Source organism: Varanus komodoensis, unplaced genomic scaffold (genome assembly GCF_004798865.1).
Source record: "Varanus komodoensis strain SLA01 unplaced genomic scaffold, ASM479886v1 scaffold56, whole genome shotgun sequence".
Classification (NCBI taxonomy): domain Eukaryota; kingdom Metazoa; phylum Chordata; class Lepidosauria; order Squamata; family Varanidae; genus Varanus; species Varanus komodoensis.
The window spans coordinates 3,411,931-3,431,249 of NW_025336169.1; the positions used below are offsets into that span (position 1 = coordinate 3,411,931).

Below are 19,319 nucleotides of genomic sequence, written 5' to 3' on the forward strand. Positions count from 1 at the left end.
TTGCTTGTGTTTGCTAGCTTCTCAGCTGGGAGAGCTGATGCGTATGAAGCTTATGGTCAGGTATCTGATGGTGCCATTGGCACTCACTGGGGAGCATAACACCTGAGGATACTAAGCAAGAGATCTGGGACTCTAGAATCCTGGAGGAGGCCAGCTAATAGCAAAGGTTAATTTAGGAAGTTGCTTCATACCAGATCAGCTAATTGGTTCATCCTATTATTTCTTTTCTACCCCACCTTTTAAATAAAAGAAGTCACTCCAGGTGGCCTTCTTAGCCTAGTATTGTTGACACTGATGGACAGTTTTCCAGGGTTTCAAGCAAGATTTTTTTTCTAGCCCTACCTGGAGTTGTCAATTGGTTGAACTTGGAATCTGCCCCAGGCAAAGCGGGTGTTCTGCCACTGAGCCACAGTGCTTTCCTTTTGGTTGCCTGCACCATGACCTAGGAGCACTGGATGCATCCATATGAACTGGCGGCTATTCCCATCTAATGCTTCTTGACCTCTCGTCTGTGCAGCTTGTGAACTGACCCTCTTACAAAATGATACCTAACTTGATTTCAGTCAGACACATTTTTAGATCCGTAGAAATGTAAGAAAGTGATCAGCATTCAAAAAAAATCTCCTAGCTACTCCATTCTGTGTAGCACGTTATGCCGTTGGTATTTCCATGCCTACCCCCCATCTCTTGGGACAGATGAGAGGTTTGAAGTGGAAAGAAAAGAAAGGGAGGAGATTGTAGTTCAGTGCTGAAGGTCTTGGGTTCAGTCGCCGGCTTACAGTTTAAAAATTCTTTGCCTGAGGCCTGGGGAGCTGTTGGCAGAGTAGGCAACATTGGACTAGCTAGATAATTTGTTATGGTATAAGGCAAACCCCTGTGTTCCTTGGTGACTGGAAAAATAACCAGTTGCCTTTCTCTGAAAGAAGGTGAGATTCTTGAACTGGGGTCTACTGTTTGGAAAAGATTAGAGCTAGACAAGAGAGAGAATACTTAAGAATACATTTTGTCTGGGCTTTTGGGAAGTGTAGGTGGATCCTGTCAGTGGCTATGGTAACAGAGGCAGGGGCAGTCGAGTAGGAGCTGCTGGAGGAAAAAGTGTTCCAGTGATTTAACTCTGCCCTGGAGTCTATTGATGTGAAGCTTATCCTTCCAGACTCGCTAGAAAGATCCTTGATGTCTCAGCTGCTTTGGACTTGGGAAAATGGGTTATAAACCTTTTAATCACGAAGTAGCATGTTTTAATAATATTTTCAGTTGACATTGTGTTCTAGGCATTGCAGTAACTGGCCAAACTGGTAACACATGGGTTTCTGTGAAAGCTTTCCCTTGCAATAGTTAGAGTCTCTCTCTCTCTCTCTCTCTCTCTCTCTCTCTCTCTCTCTCTCTCTCTCTCTCTCTCTCACACACACACACACACACACACACACACACACACACACGGGGGCGGGGGGGGGCTCTGGTCACTGAAAGGATGGGGTGCTGTAATCACTGCAGCATGGGTTACTGCAGCCTTTACTAGTTAGGCTCAAGGATCTTGCTTGGATGAGAGACATCCTCACAGTTGGCAACTGGATTCTGTATGCTTCTGAGCGTTTATTGCCTCTTGATGGCTTTTCCCATCAAGGGCCAGGAAGAACTGCAGTGCCCTTTATCTTCATGCTGTTCCAACAGCACCCTTCCTTCTGGTGTAGGAGCAGCAAACCTCTTTTACCCCGGTGGCCAAAGTCCATTTCAGAGAAGCTCTTTGGAGCTACATTCCTGGGGTGCACGAGACCAGAAATATAAAAATCAGCAGCATATTTTAAGCATCAGGTTACTATTTCTGATAATTAAGCCTTACAAGAGGCATTGCAACCTAGAAAGGCAGTGGGATGCGGGGACAACAGTAGGAAACCTCTAAATGGGATGGCCAGCAGGAGAACCAGGCCCTGCTATCTGCACATCTGCTCTACCTCTCTGGGATCTTTCTCCATTCAGCTTCATTGGATGGCTCTGAGTTCAAGTATTATGAAGTGTGGTAGCAGGGAACTAGCCACATTGTGCAGAATGAATAGACTCCTGTCGTGTCCTCCCCAGCTCACTTTCCTTTAAACTAAGCAAGTGCCAGGCATTGTAACCTTTGCAGGGGTTGTTCTGTATGGTATCAAGGAACGCAGCACGCCTGCCTGTGTGTCCTCACTGCACCTTTTCTTCCCGCTTTGATTTGTTTTAATCTCTGCTTCTAGGAACTAGAGGAGAAGCATCGGGAGGCACAGCTTGCGGCGCAGCACCTGGAGTTACATCTGAAGCAGAAGGAGCAGATGTATGAAGAAAGGATCAAAGTAAAGAGACCTTTTGTCTTCAGGCACACCTGAAAGATGTGTGGTGCTCTGGATGAAATCCCGAGCAGTTCTGCATTTTTTGTTTTTCCCATTATGGCGAGGAATTCTTTCCCTGAGTGTTTGGAGAAGATAAACATGTCTCCTTGACACCTGCCATCATGCTGGTGCCTTGAGATAGGAGATGGTTGCCTTTCAAGACAGGACTGGGAGAAGCCAGTTTTGACTCGAACCATTCAATTGTAACTGCATCCATTTCTCAGTAAAAACCTGCTACGGTGTATCTTTTGCCATGATCTAGCTGGGTGCAATTGATGCTTCCTTCTAGCCCAGCCTAATATCCTAGGTGCCAGTAGTAGATTTATACTGCTGTTCCACAAAATGATTGTGTATAAAATTTATAAAATGCCTTCTGGTCTCAATGTTGAACAGCGTAGTTAAAAAACAGACAGGTTCTGCCCCACAGCTCTTCAGTCTAAAAGGATGTGAAACTGAAGGAGGGGGAATGAAGGAGAAAATTACCTAAGTGTCAGAGCAGGGGCAGCTAGCAGTTAATCAAAGGGCACATTGGCATTACCTTAATGAAAGTATATGACACATCTCAATGAAATTATAGTCATCCTCTCAGATTTACTTCAGGCCAAGTAAGCAGTTTGTAGTTCTTTCAACCCATTTCTGTATCTCTTCATTACGATTTGAGAAAGACTGCTGTGAATTGTTCCAGTTTGCACATCGCTATACCAATTGTTACAGTTTTTTAGAATCTGGTTTATTGTGAACATGGCAGCATGCTGGTCTACTCCAGTTAAGGTTCTTTGCCACAAAATGAGTGCAGCAAGGAAATGAGAGTTGGAACTAGCTTGCTGTGGGTAGATGGGCAGGGTTTTGGGTTGGACTTCATGGGAAGCAACTCCGACATGGACTGTCCCTGGATTATGTAGCCTCTCTCGCTTGCAGCAGCAGTGATCAAACAGAAAGCAGCACCATGGAGTCATGTTTACTGTAGCCAGATTTTTTTAAAAAAAACTCTAGCTTATTGTGATATGCATCTAGGGCTAATAATTTGGCAAGTGAAGGAACTCTTGGAACACTGAACATGCTTTTACTAAACCTGACTGAGGTGGTTTAAAGGTGAACTTGAGACATGTGGTGTAAAGATTGAATAGATTTGTGGATGTTTGCCTGACAGGTTTGAAAATAAGGAGCTGAGTTTTGTAGGGATCTGTTTAATTGATTTCAGTTGTAGTAGAAGATTGAACAATTAGATTGCAGCTTGCATAATCTTTCATTAGTGGACAACGGATTTCCCTTCAGATTTTTTAAAAACCTTTTCATATTGTAAAATACCACCAATGTGGTATGGCAGTTGGGAAAGTTAGGTTATTGTATATCTTACTTTTTCACTGGTGGAGGAACCACAATGCAATCTGACAGATACAAATCTGTTGCTGATGCATGCAGACATGCTAGTACGAATTAATTCACTACGTTAGCTGAGGAGAGGTGATAGAAAAGGAATTTTGTATCTTACACTGTGCCATCCATTAATAGTTTCCTTACATTGAGCTGGGTGTATTGTGTTGCTTTGCCACCAGTGGTTAAAGGCCTCTGGATATGTACTCAAAGGAGAAATGCATTACAATAGGAGTCTGTTTACCAGGTCTAATACTGCACTCTCTGCTGGTGTTGGATCATTGGCTTTTTCATAGAGGTGGCCCTACTGTTAGGAGAGCTGAGATAGCTGCTTTGTGCAGCAGATTTAGGGAAATATTAAAGCTGGCTGTGGACGTAATTGTTCACGTGAGGCTTGGGCTGCAGTATTTGTCCTCCAGTAGACAAACAGGCCTGCTGCTCTGCCACGCTTAGTGGATCCCAGTAGTGCCCCAAGGTGATGTTCATTCCCCTCCTGAATGAACGCACTGCCTTATGCTGCATGCGTCCCTTGGCCTGTCTGGTCAGGTTCTGTCTTCCTTGAGTGGCTTTCATGGCTTGAGACAATTCTCTTTGCCAGCCCTGCCTCTTGATTTCCTGTAACTGAAGGTGGGGAAGTTTGTACTCTGGGCCTTTTGCATGCATGACGAGCAGTCTGGCATGATGCTCCTGCCTTCCCTGTGTGAGAGGAAGGGGAAGGGAATTGGTTCAGTAGTGGAGCATATGCTTTGCAGAGAGACCCCGGCGTTATTTGCTTTTCGGCGCCAGGTCAAGACCTTTTTATTTACCTGGTATTTTAAAGTTTAAATATTTTAATTACGTTTTTATCATCAGTCGTGGGTTATTAAGATGTATTTAATAATGGGTGATTTATTGTAAGCCACCCAGAGACATACAGTAATGGACGGGTTAGAAATACCCCTAATAAATAAATATGCTGCTGCAGGGTGGGCGACTTACGGCCCTTCAAATGTTTTTGGCTTACCGTAGTGAAAGGTCAGTGAAGATGGGAATTATAGGTCAAAAAATTTTGAGAGCCACAGATAGTCTGCACTTGATGCCTGCAGAATGGTGAGTGAATGCTCATACTCGATGCTCCTGTGAAGTTTCATTCAGCTCCCGGCACCAAAGGGTTTTAGCCTGGCTTAGGAGAAGTCCCGCTGACTAACCCTTTTTTCTTTCCTTTGAGGTTCTGGACAACCAAATGAAAAAAGATCTTGCGGACAAAGAGGCACTTGAGAGTCTTTTGAGAAAACATGAGGAAGAAGCCCGGGAAAAATGCAAGATTCTTGCTGAACAGAAAGCAGTACGTGAAGCATTGTGGAGATATTGTAATGTTTGGGTGGGATAGCCAGGCTAGCATCCTACTGTGCAGTGATGCAAAGAAGTGGTGTGTATCAGTGTGGCAAATATGTCTTGTTAGGCAGTTTATGGGTCAGCATCCCATGATATGCGGATCAAAAGTGTGGGCTTGTCCTTCCTGTATTGCTGCTTCACTGAAGCCTTTTGTCGTTGCTATCCCAGCATCCCCAGCAAACATCATAAACTACCTCCTAGATCCAGGTGTCATCTAGTACAGTGTCCTTTTGCACAGCTAGCCATCCAGAGGTTTCCAATAAACTCTGGAGCAGGACACAAAACTACAAAGCCTCTTGTGTGGGATTGTCTGTCTGTCTGTCTGTCTGTCTGTCTGTCTGTCTTTCCTTATTTATTACATTTCTATGTCACCCAATAGCTGAAATCCAATGCTTGTCCTAGGCATCTAATATGCAGTCGCTTACCCATAGATTAAATTTAATTATCTTTTCCAGTATGTATGCCATTCTGTATATATCTAATCTCTCTTTTAACAAGCATTTAAACTAGTAGGAAGTACCACATCTTAAGCTGGCTGTGTTCTATGAATAAGGTTTTTTTAAAAAAAACTTCTGTATTGTCTGTTACTTGAAGGTCTCTGGGAGGTTTACAAGATGTCGATTACATGTATAAAATACATGTAAAACATAATATATAATCAAAGTAGCAGCCAGCATTGGAGCTAGCAGCCATTGCGAAACCTAAGAATGCACTAGCTCCCTTTTTAGGCTACAAAGGCAAAAAAGCCAGGGAAAGAAAAGTGTCCCAGCGAGTTGCAAGAGGCCACAGTGTAGGCGGCAGGCAAGCCTTTCTGGGGAAGGCATTCCACGGCTGGAGGCCCCCACTTGGACCAGCCTTTCCTTAGTGGCCCCCACTTCACCCGATCCATCCGAAGCAGGTGAAGACAGGCCTTTGTGGATGAGCTTAGAGTCTGAGCAGGCAAATATGGGGCATCTGATGCTTCAGTCAACCTGGCCCCAAACTGTTCAGGGCTTCACAACACGATGGTTTGAATTTGGCCTGGAAATGGACTGGCAAGCAGCCCAGGGAATAGATGACTAGCATAACATAGTCCAGCCCCTGTAAACAATCTTGCTGCTCTGTTTTGGATCAGCTGAAGTTTCCAGAGTATTTTCAAAGGCAGCCACATATATAATATGTTGGAATAAGTGTATTATTTTTGTCTGTCCTAAAACTACTGTTATTCAATCCCACTTGGTGAGTGCTCAAGCTCTAACCATATAAGAGAGGCAGGAGGATGGTTTGTGGCACGCCAGATGTGTTGACTTACAGCTCCCATGATCCTTTATCAGTGATTGTGCTGGTGATGGCCAATGGGACTTGTAAGGCAAAACATCTGGAGGGCCACAGGTTGCCCACTTCTATCCCAGAAAGATCTAATTTAGCATATTCGGCTGACCTGTATGGTGAACTACGCTTTAAAAAGCCCTATCCTGTGTTAATTTTTTGTCCCATCATACAAGAAATATTTGACTTGTACTAGTTGAAGAAAACATTTAAACCATTTAATGTCATTTCAGAATTTTTATTGGAATACTTGTACAAATTAAAAAGAATGGCATATACTTGATGATGACTTTGTACGAAATCGCCACTTGTTTCTCCAAGCCCTACTCGCCCCTTATACACTGTGCAGTATGGTAGGCTGCGATGGTATTCCCTACTGAATTGTCATCTTGACATGTTTGACAGTAGGTCATGTTTAGATGTGAGTGACCACTTGAGGGATATTTATTTATATCCAACATAATTGCAAATCCCTTCTGTTATCTAGCATTCATTTTGCATCAGCTTGTCTGCCAGAGATACTGTGCCAATTTGTCATGGAAGTCCTGAGTGCTGTATTCTGCCCTATGCTGTGAACACCCTCCATTCACAGTAGAATTCTAGATGATCTCTGTGCTTTCCCATCACCTTCCCTTGCAAATTGTGCTAAAAAGCATAATTACTTGAAACTGCTTGTACAATGCAAAGGAAGATCATTTGTCATAGCAAGCACTACTACTAATGTTTGTATTACATGACAAGCTATGGAGGGTTGTCTGGTCTTGTGAACATGGACCACTTCCATCAGGGTGACTTGTTTATCAGGCTTGTTCCATAGCTTGCTGTAGGAGTTGTTCAACCTGTGATACAATTATCAGTGCATTTGTCACAAAATGCTGGGTAGCCCTGTCAAAAATCCCCATCTTGGAAAGGAAGTGTGAGCACACCAAGAACACTCAGATTCATCTAAAAAAAAAAACCCCTGGAGGTTCTTGTTATAAAGACGGTGATCTTTCACAAGTAAAAATCATTCCCAGCTTTCCTTTCCCTTTGCAACCTTCCTTTTGATAGCTGTCAGGAAAAAGCAAGATAAAAATAAACCTCTCTACAGCCTCTTGAGCTCAAAACTTTTTGAAAGGGGAGGTGGCAAACCAGTGGTAGCCCCTTCAATGTGCCTCTTGGGCAGTTTGGAGGACCTGTCAAGTTGGAGATCATGTAAGGTGATCTCTGGAAAGAAAAAGGGGGAAAGCTACTGTGAACAAAAAAGGATTCATGATTGTGGTGAGGGGAGAAGACAAGTGGCTTTAGCTGCTGAGTTCATTGAGATACATGTTGGAGGACTAAGGGAGGACAACTCAGTGAGCTCAAACCTTTGTTGAATGCCCTGTGGGTTGTTCAGTAGACAACCAACTCAGTGTTGATTATTCATAGGCTGGGCTAGCATGGCATGTGAAGCAACCCATTCTCTCAGGAATCCTTGCTAAGTATTCTAAGAAAAGCAAAGCAAGCCTGATCATAGTCAGAAAGCCATATTGATAGAAAATATCTATTTTTCAGATGCTGAATGCTATGGATTCAAAGATTAGATCTCTGGAACAGAGAATAGTGGAACTGTCTGAAGCTAATAAGCTTGCCGCAAATAGCAGTGTATTTACGCAGAGGAACATGTAAGTATAAGAACTGCTATTAAGCTGTCTTTTGGTTTACAGCATTCTGTAGAAGTTTAGAATGTGTGTTACTCATAATAAAACAACTCCCTTTTTGAGCATTTCATGAAATCTATGTGTTTTAGCTTCAAGTAGAGAAACCATAGCTCTTTCTTGATGTTACAGGCTTCAAAATAGTCCTGAGGCTTTTAGTTACATAGAAGGAGAGAAGAAAACAAAGATGAGGCTACTATTGCCATGTGGGACCCATGCCTGTGTAATAGTTTCTCATTACTTAGTCAAGTTTATGGGTGCATTCCCACAGCCAGTTTTCATTGTGGTTGAAGAGTATGCTGCTCTTGGTTTATTCAAGATTAGCAATTAATGAGTGTAACCCAGAGAGCTTTGGTGTTTGGGTGGTATATAAATGTAATAAATAAAATTTCTTGAGAGCCAGTGTGGTGTAGTGGTTAAGAGTGTTGGTCTCCTAGCTCTTGTTGCTACTCAGCTGTGGAGCCCACTGGGTGACTTTGGGCTAGTCCGAGACTCTCAGCCCAACCTACCGCACAGGTTGTTATTGTGGGGGTAAGATTGAGAGCAGGAGAAGGAGAATATGTAAGCTGCTTTGAGTTTGCTGTAAGAAAAGAGTAGGATATAAATCTATTTAATAATAAAAGAGAAGAAATAGTGATGAGTGTGTTTCTTCTTATCTTGGGTTTGTTGACCAGTTGTTAGCAAACCCTGGTTTAAGGGTACTGCCTACTTAAGCCATAGGGAAGAGGTACCATGTGCCCCCAGGGGCCAAATTAGCTTTGAAGAAACTTTTCCCATGGTGCGCAGGATCACTGGCAAATGGAGCAGAGCCAAAGGCTGAGGTGATGGGCCAAACATATAAAAAATGCCAGCATGCTGTAGCTTAAAGCTGTTACTGCTAGTACCTGTGCCTTTAGAGAGGGTAGAACTGCAGAGAAAAAGCTGAGAAAACTTAGTGATTGGACAGAAGTGGGGAGGGGAACAAGTTTGAAGATCTGGGGAACTGTGATGGGCTGGATTTGGCCCCAGGGCCTGAGGTTCCCCACTCCAGTCTTAAGCTGCCGTTATACTCGTATATGCACTCTCAGCATCCTGCTATCGGGCCTTCTGAAAGTCATGCTTTGCAATCCCCAGTTCTTGCTGAGGAGAGGCAAAAAGAAGTATGTTCATCCTTAAGAGCAGTGAGAAGAGGGCAAGCTCTGTTCTTTAGGACAGAACAAGAAGAGGCACGACATGTTCTGGTAGCGCTATGTAGCCCCTTCTCCAGATGCCTGGTTGTGGAACCAGCCAATTTTCTCCAGGCAGATGATCTGATTTTTCTGCCAGTCAAGAGGACTCAGCTGGCTGGCAGCGCTGTTCTCTTTCAGCAGCCCAATGACTAATGTGCTCTTTCTTAATTTTTATACAAGCTTTCTGATGAGCATTGAGGGGATGGGTGCACCGCATTTCATGCCTGCGTGGCTTCTGGTACAGGGAGGACGGTTCATTTTGTTTCCAAAGGAAAGAGCAGGGCTTCAGGCTGGTATGCATCTTCCCCCACTTTTTAGGAAAGCCCAAGAAGAAATGATTTCTGAGCTCAGACAGCAGAAGTTTTATCTGGAAACACAAGCTGGGAAGCTGGAAGCCCACAACAATAAGCTGGAGGAACAGCTGGACAAAATCAGCCATCAGGACCACACTGACAAGACACGTCTGTTGGAGTTGGAAACCAGATTGCGAGAGGTAAAAATGGGCCTTAATGCTTGTCCTGTAAGGCTGAGGCTGAAGTTAGTATGTACTAGATACTTAATTAGCAGCAGCATTGCTCAGAGATTCTCTAGCATTTGTTGTGCTGCCTTCCAAGTGTGTGAAAGTCCTTAAAGGGGATATGTACAAGTTTAGTAGGAAACTACCCCTGTCATGGGGAAAAACTGCGAGAGGTGGGCGGCTTGAATTGATGCAGTCAGAACACCTTGGATGGTGTTCATTTTTTGCTGCTGTGCTTTTGGCCAAAGTGTTGCATTAATATGGAGGAGTGATTAGCTTGTAAACAGAATTCAGAGAATAACCGAATATACCAAGTATGCCTTTTTCTATATCAAGGTTAAAATCCAACATAAGTGCTTTTTTTGAGTAGACCCATTGAAATGAACGGGGCAAAATTAATCATGACTGTTTTAAATTCCATTCTCTGAAGGAGACAATATTATGTGCTGATAGGGGACAAGTGGAAACTGATGTTCATCTGCATTTGGACAGAGCGCAATATTTGGAGGGGTGGTTCCTCCTGGGGCAATGGCCTGCAAGGAAGTGGAGGCCAGTGAAAGGATGAGCGTATGTGTAATGGAAGCAGAAGCAGAAGCATGCATTTAGGTGTATTTGAGCAGTCCGTGCCAACCCAGCAATGTGGTCTTGCACTGTGGTAGAATTTCAGAAGGACACTCTGCTGAATGCTGAACCGTGAGCAGCAAAAGTGTTAAAGCAAGGATGGGCAACTTGAGGCCTGCCAGATGCCTTGGTCTGCGGCTGCCCTGAGCCTTAGCCAACATAGCCCATGCTGAGGGGTGCTGGAAGCTGATGGCCAAAGCACTCGGAGGACCTCAAGCTGCCCACCCCTGCTTGAAAGACTGACAGGTTTATTATGGGTTATGCTTTGGAAGGCCTGGACTCCTCATCGGATTCTTGAAGTATGATTCTCATTTGGCGGTACACATGAATGTACTGGACAAAAAGCTGTTCAAAGTGGATTCAAACAGCAGTGGTTGTATTCAGGTTTCCATGGTCTATTGAGGCAGGAAAATCCCCATCTCCCCTAGGCTTCCTGCTTCTCCTGTAGTATGACCATGAGGAAGAGTGTGGAACTCTTGCATCCATATTTGATTAACCACAGCTTGTTGTCTGGGATCATCCAAACCTGACAAGCTGTTATTAATCTTAACTATGGTTTGGAATAGACTTATTTCAAACCAAGATGTATGAAGCTGGCTAGTTTCAACAAACTATATTTAATCTTAATCACAGCTTAGGGTTCAGAAAATGTATTAAAATGCAGTTAATAAAAATTGAAGCAAAAGCTTCTGTTCTCACAGTCACACTAGCAGAGCTGAGGGAGTCTAGGAACTTTGTGGGAGGCTAGGCTTGCCCTGTCATGATAAACCATGTTTTACTATATTGTCTGATCACAGGCACTCAACAGCAAGAAGTAAAGCATGTGTCAGCTGAATTGGAGCTCACCTGTATGCAAAACAAGTATAGCAACCATTCACAAAAGTGTAGGCTTCTAATAAAACAATCATTTTAGCACTGTGAAGGGATTAAAAACCTGTAATGGGAAGCAATCACCTGTGCTCAGACCAAAGCAAACAACATCATTTTATTTCAGCTAGTTCCAACTGGAGTATTCCTCTGGCAATTCTGTTTGAGAATGGCAACTTGCAGGCCTGAAGCAACATATCCAGGGAGACGGATATATCCTCTTCCTGCTCCTACAGTTCTTATTTTGGGTAAAAACTGGAAGATGTATCCTACATAAATAACAGAAGCCTTAAGCGTGCACTCAGTCAGTTCATAGGTACCAATAATCTATTTAAACTCTTCAGGTTAGCCTTGAACATGAAGAACAAAAATTGGAATTGAAGCGGCAGCTCACAGAATTACAGCTCACCCTCCAGGAGAGGGAATCTCAGATTTCAGGGTTGCAGGCTGCCCGGGCAGCCCTGGAAAGTCAGCTCCGGGAGGCCAAAACAGAGCTAGAAGAGACTACAGCTGAGGCAGAGGAGGAAATCCAGGCTCTGACGGTAAGCTTGAGAATTCTGTGCTGGTATACAGAGCTTGCAGCATGCACTGCACTGGGTCAGTTTGGAAACTGCCGTATGGAAGTGTCTCTTGGGTTGACGATTACGATCTGCAGTTGGCTTTGCTTGACTGTGCCTGCTTTGCTTGATCGTGTCTTTGGTGTAAACGTCCATTGAAAATGTGCTTCTATGAAACTTAGGTTTTTGTGATACGGGTAGCAGGCCACAGTAGATGTGATAACTTTTCTTTGTCTGGATTTTCAAGCAGTAAAAATATGCCTGAGTAGGGGAACTTTCGAGCAGAAAGCAGCCACTACTTCAGGTGGTACATTCAGAAAGCTTGAAACTGGAAGGCAATCCACTTGCCAGACTTCCTCCAAGTCACATTTTCACATGCAGAAAAGGACTCCTGACTGTAGTTCAAAAATGTAGACGGTCACATGGCTTCCACAAAAACTGACTCATTTGGTGTCTTCAGAGTGCTCCTTTTGGTCACCAATTGTCTACTTTCTACCTGTTTTTCTGGAAAAGGTGCACAAGTAAGTCCATCTTGAGCAGAGATGTAACTCATGTCAGTTTTTGTTTGGAAACAATCCAGCCCAAAAGACTTCCACAGGCATGTCTTTTTTACAGGAAAAAGTTCTGTTGGTGAATGATTTTTTGAAAGAGGTGACTCAGCATGAAAAAGTGCTTTGTTCTAAAGCAGAAGTGAGCACTGTACAGGCCATGGTCTCTGCAGGGCCCTTGTGGGTCCATGGTAAAGAAGGAACATTTTTTAAAAGAGTGCCATCAAGAGCAGTCATTTGAATGTTCCACACCTTGGGGTGCCATTTATTTATTTTAAAATTCATTTATGTTTATTTGGGAGGGAATGTGGACCAAGGGAGAGGATCCAGAAGATAAAAATGGAACATAGGATCTCCCAGAATTTTCCACTCCTGTTCTAATGGGTCCAGCAAAAGAAGCATAATTCCTTTGTGACTTCAGGAACTGGAATGAGATCAGTTCCAAAATGAAAAGGACGGGAGACATGAGTGTTCAAACTCCTTATAGCAAGAGGTGTCTGCTGCTGTCAGTTCAGTAGGCTTCCTGCCTGTTTCCATGTTTTGATTTCATGTTTTGATTTCAGAATATAAGCTGGTATTAAGCTCAATCTGTTGTCTTAACTTAGATTCTCAAATGCCATATGCCCTAGTGCCTTTTGTGATTTCTTTGGGATTACACTGACAAATTTATCTCTGGCGCTAAAATATCCTGGTTAATTGCAGAGGCGAGAGGACATGATCCATCAGTCTCAGACCAGCTTGTAACCTATTGGTTCCCTGAAAGAGAAGTATCTCTGACCATCTCCATATTGATTACTTTTGAAAGAACCCAACACAGGACTTTCCAGATAAAGCACACTATAGAGGTCAATGGGGGGGTTTTTTGTGAAATGTCACCAACATTCTGTCCATATGCCCAGTGGTTGGATTTGTCTATCAAAGAGATTGGCTGCAGGTAACTAACTTTTAGTTTTTCAGAACCATAATCCTGAGATGCAGGTTCCTGTGACACAGAAGTACTATGATTTGTATGGGCGGGGAGTGTTCTTTTTAATGCCATACTTTTAAACTTCTGTGCTGCCTGATTTAATTTTAAAATCTTAGTAAAATGTTGCCTTTAAACTTGTTCCCTAACAAAGCTCCCAGTTTTATATCTTGTGTGTGGTGAGTAACTCCTTCTTTAAGGTATTGATTCTTTCTGTGTCTCTGAACTGAAACTAAATGCATATTATATACTACTGATATACTTTACAAATATCATTTTTGCAAAGATATGTTCTGAGAAGTTCAATTTCCACTTCAAGCTTTGCCAAACTTGTGGGTGGTAGAAATGGTTTATTCTTGCTTTGGTTGCCAGCTGTCCCTTACTGTAACCATAATTTTCAGTGGTAGTTGTATCCTGATAGGGTGGAAGTGGGCGTGTGTCTCAGTGGAAGCTAATGAAAGGAACAATGTTTGCCTTTCATTAGGGGATTTTCCGCAGTCGCAGTTCCTTGGGGACTGAAGCATTTGGCAGAAGACTTGTTCATGTTGTGCTTGCGTTACTGGTATCCTGGAGAAGAGAAGCCTATTGTGTTTCATGTTCTAAGGTGGTGCACGAGCTGAGCGCTACCCCACTGTGCAAGAATGCAGTGTACAACTAATGGATGTTATGGTCTATCCCCTGGGCAGCCAACCAGAGGCATGGGTGCCATAAGCATGGCAGGACTTTGGCATTCTGCACTGAAGTGTGAAGGTTCATGGGTCTAGTGTGAGTTTCACAGAAGCACTTGCATTGCTGCACTCGGCAATGGGATTGTTTAAGATCCCAACATTAACTAGAACACGTACTTGTTTTGTCTTCTCCATTTATTGTGCCTGAGACTCAGGACAATCCCTGCCAGCCAAAGCAGAGAACATTGGTTTCGTTGGATGAAACCACTTCAGCCGAGTCTGAGGTATAATGCTTCACATGAAGTCAGCAATGCTGTGAGAGAGAGGCTTCTAGGTCTCCTTAGAAAATGCCCATAAATTAGGTCTGAATGTCTGCCATTCTCTCTCATGCTGTGCTTACTTTCTGGCTTAGTGGAAATGAGGCAAAATTATCCCCAGGCAAGGGTGGGTAGGAGCTGCCCATGTGCAGAGTGTGCTCCAGAGTGGGGTCATCTCCTGTGTTCAGCTTCTGACATATGTGCTGCAACGGTTGGTCACTGCTTCTCTGCCTGATCCTCGTCTCAATCTCTGTTTGCTCACAACAACAGTGGTCTTTCAGATATGTGGAGACTTTGGTACACCTGACCTCTAAGTTATTGGGACAGGGGTGTGCTTTATGAGAATGTTTTATGTGGTGCTAATACAGTACGTATAAGATCGGTACTACTTTGAAGAGCTGCTGTCAAGATTTAGCTGCTCCTAAGACTTGAGATAGCAGGGTTCTTGATTGAACTTCTTTCAATTGATTGTTGGAAGAAGCAATTCATTTTCTAGTCCATCATCTCCAGTGTTGGCTTTTCCTTTGGGAGTGCTAAGCAGATGGCTTGACTAAAGATGCAGTGTCCAACAAGCAGTAAATGATCCATGAGACTTTCTGCTGCAACCTAAGACTAATGGGAGAGGTCCTAGCTGCGGGAAGATGCTCTTTGTCTTTGTCATGCTTTGCTCGTAGAGCAAGTGAAACGGTGCATGCCTATTGTTGCAATTGCCTTAACATTGAAATGCTTCATGTCTTTGAATGTGTTAGACTTCCCTTATCCAAAGAAATCATTATTTGGGGTTGTTTTGCTCTGTTCTTTGCTCCTTGGGGAAGGGTCAGACTGCTAGGAAAGCTTGTGGCGGAAGTGCTTTGGGAAGCTTGCCTGATAGCTCACTGTAGGCTTTTCTATCTAATTGTTTTTGTTTGTGAAAGATATAATACATGTGCCAGATTTTATTTATTTTTTAAAGGTCACATGAAGCATTAGTTCAGATGTGAAAATAAATACGTAAAGCAAACAATTTGAAGATCCTTCAAAGAGAATATAAATGGCAACTACTTTCTGGAGGTCACGTAAAAGGACGTGTTGTGTTTGTGTATTTTGCCATGAAGCAGTGCATACAATGGTGCGTTTAGTTCCAGTAGCTAAGAACTTGGAAGCATGAGGATACCTTAAAGACAACGCAACATCTGGTTCTTTGGTCCGGATAGTGCTCACAGGCTGCAGCATCTGCCTTCTAAACTTTGCTTGCTGGTGGATTGTTCTGCAGTTCATTTAGAAACAGCTGTTGGATTCTAAATCTAATGTATGAAAAAATTGATGATCAACTTCTTACCTCCTTTAGGCACATAGAGATGAAATCCAGCGTAAATTTGAAGCCCTTCGTAATAGCTGCACAGTGAGTATTAAATACAGATCATTGAATTATTTTGAAATTAAGGATGAGGAAGGAAACAATTTTTTTTTAATTTTGCTCCTTGAAGACAAGGGTTTGTGACACAGGCGTTTGCCTTCAATGAGTTAACAGGACAAGGACTGATTGGATTGCTTCTTTAGATCTCAGGTAAATCTCAGCTTAGAGGTTTTAACCTGACTTTAAAATTCATAGTGTTTCTCAAGTTTTTGAAGAAGTCAATCTGAAAATCTCATTGCAGTGCAGCTAATAAGAATGGTGGAGCAGCTGCAACAAATGATGTATATAAAATATTTTCCCCTTCCAGGTGGAGGGAAATAGCTTTCTAGGGTAGAAAGGCAATAGATGGCATCTTTCCAGATTCAAATGTCCCTAATATGTCAACTGATAACAAAAGCTTTGCAGGCTACTGTAGCATCAGCCTTTCATCCTTACGTAGGAGAAAGCACACACACAGCATTGTTTGAAGTGCAGCACAACTGTGCATTTGCTGCAAATGCATAGTTTGGGAAACTGCTTCATAGGTGGGTTTTCCTTTACAGAGTTTCCCTTTGTATGAAAAATGTAGTAAAAGAAGCAGTCCTAAAGTTTCCCAAGAGATCACGCATGCAAACCCGTATTTCTAATTCCTTTTCCCCACCATCAGCATTTTAGTGAGCCTTTTAAGTTCTTCTTAATGTCGTTCAAGATTCTACTTTCCACGTGCATGCTTATACACAAAAACACACGCAGGACAGGTGGTTTGCCCAATGAGGGGAGCATATTAGTATGTAAAATAAATGCTTTGTCCAAATTCATATTTTTCTACTCTTCTGGCTTTTGAAGATGGAAAGCATTTGAGTACAGAAAAATGGCTTTGGGCTGAGCACCCTTTATGACAGAGATGATATTATTATTATGCCAACAGTAATAATAATACTTTAAAGCCTCCCTGTAGTCTCATGATGGGATAGTACCAAACAGCTTTCAGAAGAGGAATTGATTACAGAAACTTTTCCTCTTTTTTCAGCTTGCTGCTTCATGCCCTGGGCTTTATCCCAGAGATGAGTGCATGCCAAAGACGGAAAGATCTCATTTGAGTCATCATTTAGCATGGCAGAAAGAAGTGTTACAAAGCTTTTGGCTCCAAAAATCTCTTTGCTAGCTTGTGTGTAAATCATTAATGGTTCTTGAAGTTCACAAGAGCTTGGTAAATGCTGATTTACACATGCACGGCTTGATGACTACAATATTGGGTTTGATTTCCATGTATGGAAGGGAGCCATCACAGATAAAATGGTCATTTTGACATCTCACCTCAAATGCAATGCTTTTCAATTCACCCATTCAACTACCTGTTGTCTACTGTGCGTTTCAGGTGTAGAGAAATCAGGCAGTCTGCATGCATGTATGAAACAGCTCACCAACTGGCTTTATTTTCTGTTAAATGGGGAAGCCTCGCACGGTGAGGTTCTCTGTGATGTCAAGGAGTTTGATAGGAGAGCTGACGTGAGCCAAAGGATGATTGGAAACGACATAGTTTTTTTGTGGATCTGGACCTGATCCACAGGAGCCAGAGGAGTTAGGCAAAGAATGGGGAAGCTGAAGCAACTGGTCCAGAATTGCTGCGTCGACTCCTGAGGGAGAGCGCAGAGGCCTGATTTGCAGGGAACAATTATGTGTTAAATCACTATAGTTAGTTGGGAACTCTTGCCTGTTCTCCTCTTCTTCTTTGCATCTGCTTTCATAAACAACCCAGGAATGCCTTGTTCTTGGGTTATTTGAAGTAACATGTGAACCCAGATCTCTGTTGTTGAAGGACAAACAACTTAAGTTTTAAACCCTGTGCTGTGTTGTTTGGTTAAAACATATGGGCGTTTGATCTTCAGCAGATGGGGCTTCACTGGATTTTTTTCTGAGAGCAGTTACAACACAGAAGTGATAAATATGCGAGACACACTCCATAGCTCTACACGGTGGGAGAGGTCACAAACAGGGCTAGAAAGCTTTGGAGCCAAAGCTGTGCTACTGTTTTTCCCCTTCCCTCGTTTTATGGAAGGGTGTGCAACCTGAGTCCCACTGTCTATTCTCAAAAACCCTCTGTTCCCACCTCTGGCAAGGATGATTTGCCCTCTCAGCAGACCCTTGCGAAGGGAAATGAAGGGAGGGAAAGAGGTGTCAGAAAGAAAGAGAAGAAAAAGAGTAGAAAGGAGCGTGAATGATCTATTTCTTTGTAATTGAGCTTTTTTCTTGCCTTCCCACTTCTGCACATCTGCAGCTACTCTGAAAAGGGAACTCTGTTCCTTGGCCAAAAAATCCTAGGAGAGGAAATAAGGAAACAAAAAGGAAAGGCTGCTGGAAGAAATTGGGCATTTTCCTTAATGTATGTGATTCTCTAGCAAGCTGTGCACCACAGAACAGCTGCTAGTGGAGGCATTGTTTCTGTGATTTCTCAAGAAGCCACCCTTCTGTGTTTGTCCCAAGATCTCCAAGTTGTTTGAGAAGGCATCTTGTGGTTTCTGTTGAGCCACTAGGTCATGACTTTCATGGGACAGGAAAGAAGGCTCACCTTCTTCTCAAGGTGCTGGAGTGGCCATTCCCCTTGGGAAGATCTTCTCCTACCCCGCAGCTCCCCCAACTCCACCTATGCTTTTTGATCCTGCTTCTTCTATGGTGCTGCAGTATGTGGTTCATTTTCCGCACATGTTGCTTCTTGTGGGACCCTGGCAGGAAGCAAGCTTCTCTCTTGGCGCATGCTCGATCAGCACAGAACTCCACTGCCTGGGATTGCTTCAGCAGACATGCATGTTTATTTGGCAAATGGAATTCAGAACTTCACACACACACCCCTCCCTCCCTTTAATGAAGGAGGTTTATGGGTCACAGGGGCATCTTGAGCTGAGCTGTTTTTCACAGTGTGCAGGGTTTTTATTTATTTGAACCCAGAACCAAGTATGTAACCCTGCTAAGCAGCTTGGTATTTTGTCCATGAATGACCTGCTGCGTTAGTTCGGTAACAGGATGGAAGCATATGTGTGATGCTTGAGAATGCAAATATGGAAAGCTAAGCGTTCTCATCCACCTGGCTCAAATTCTCGTTTCTTCAAGTCTGTCTTTGCTTTTGAAACATGATCATTTCAACTATGCAAGCAGTTGCTTGTCTGGGTTCAGAGCAGTTAAAAGAAAAGTGTGTGTGTGTGTGTGTGTGTGTGTGTGTGTTTCCCTCGGAAGTTTAAACATCACCTTTTCATTAGATCATCACTGTTTTATTTGCTATGCCTAAACCTTTGGTGTATTGATACTGGGGACTTTGTTTTCAGTCCCTGCTGCGATGTTTCTTGACAGAGGAGGTAGCACCATGCAGTTATTTCCCTAACTGAAAAATGATGATAACATTCCAAAAGTGTTTGGTGCTGATTAAGGATGTATGAATCATGCAACCATATTGTACTGTGTGTATATATAGTGACCATAATGCATTAAGACTTCTCAGCTATGCATTTATCACATCTGCAAGAATCTGTCTGCCGTGTGATGCCTGTTACCCAGATACTGGGGGCATGAAGGTGTTTCCTCCCTGAGTTA

General features: G+C 43.1%; 1 protein-coding gene across 2 annotated transcripts in view; it reads left to right on the plus strand.

Annotated features, from left to right (window-relative positions):
• Positions 1 to 19,319, plus strand: part of CIT (citron rho-interacting serine/threonine kinase) — a 106,785-nt gene that overhangs the window by 52,168 nt on the left and 35,298 nt on the right. For both annotated transcript variants that reach the window (XM_044448860.1, XM_044448862.1), the window contains 6 exons: positions 2,226 to 2,321; positions 4,939 to 5,055; positions 7,950 to 8,059; positions 9,619 to 9,793; positions 11,650 to 11,847; positions 15,687 to 15,740. In XM_044448860.1, the coding sequence (XP_044304795.1) occupies positions 2,226 to 2,321; positions 4,939 to 5,055; positions 7,950 to 8,059; positions 9,619 to 9,793; positions 11,650 to 11,847; positions 15,687 to 15,740 (750 nt within the window). The remainder of the gene's footprint in view (positions 1 to 2,225; positions 2,322 to 4,938; positions 5,056 to 7,949; positions 8,060 to 9,618; positions 9,794 to 11,649; positions 11,848 to 15,686; positions 15,741 to 19,319) is intronic.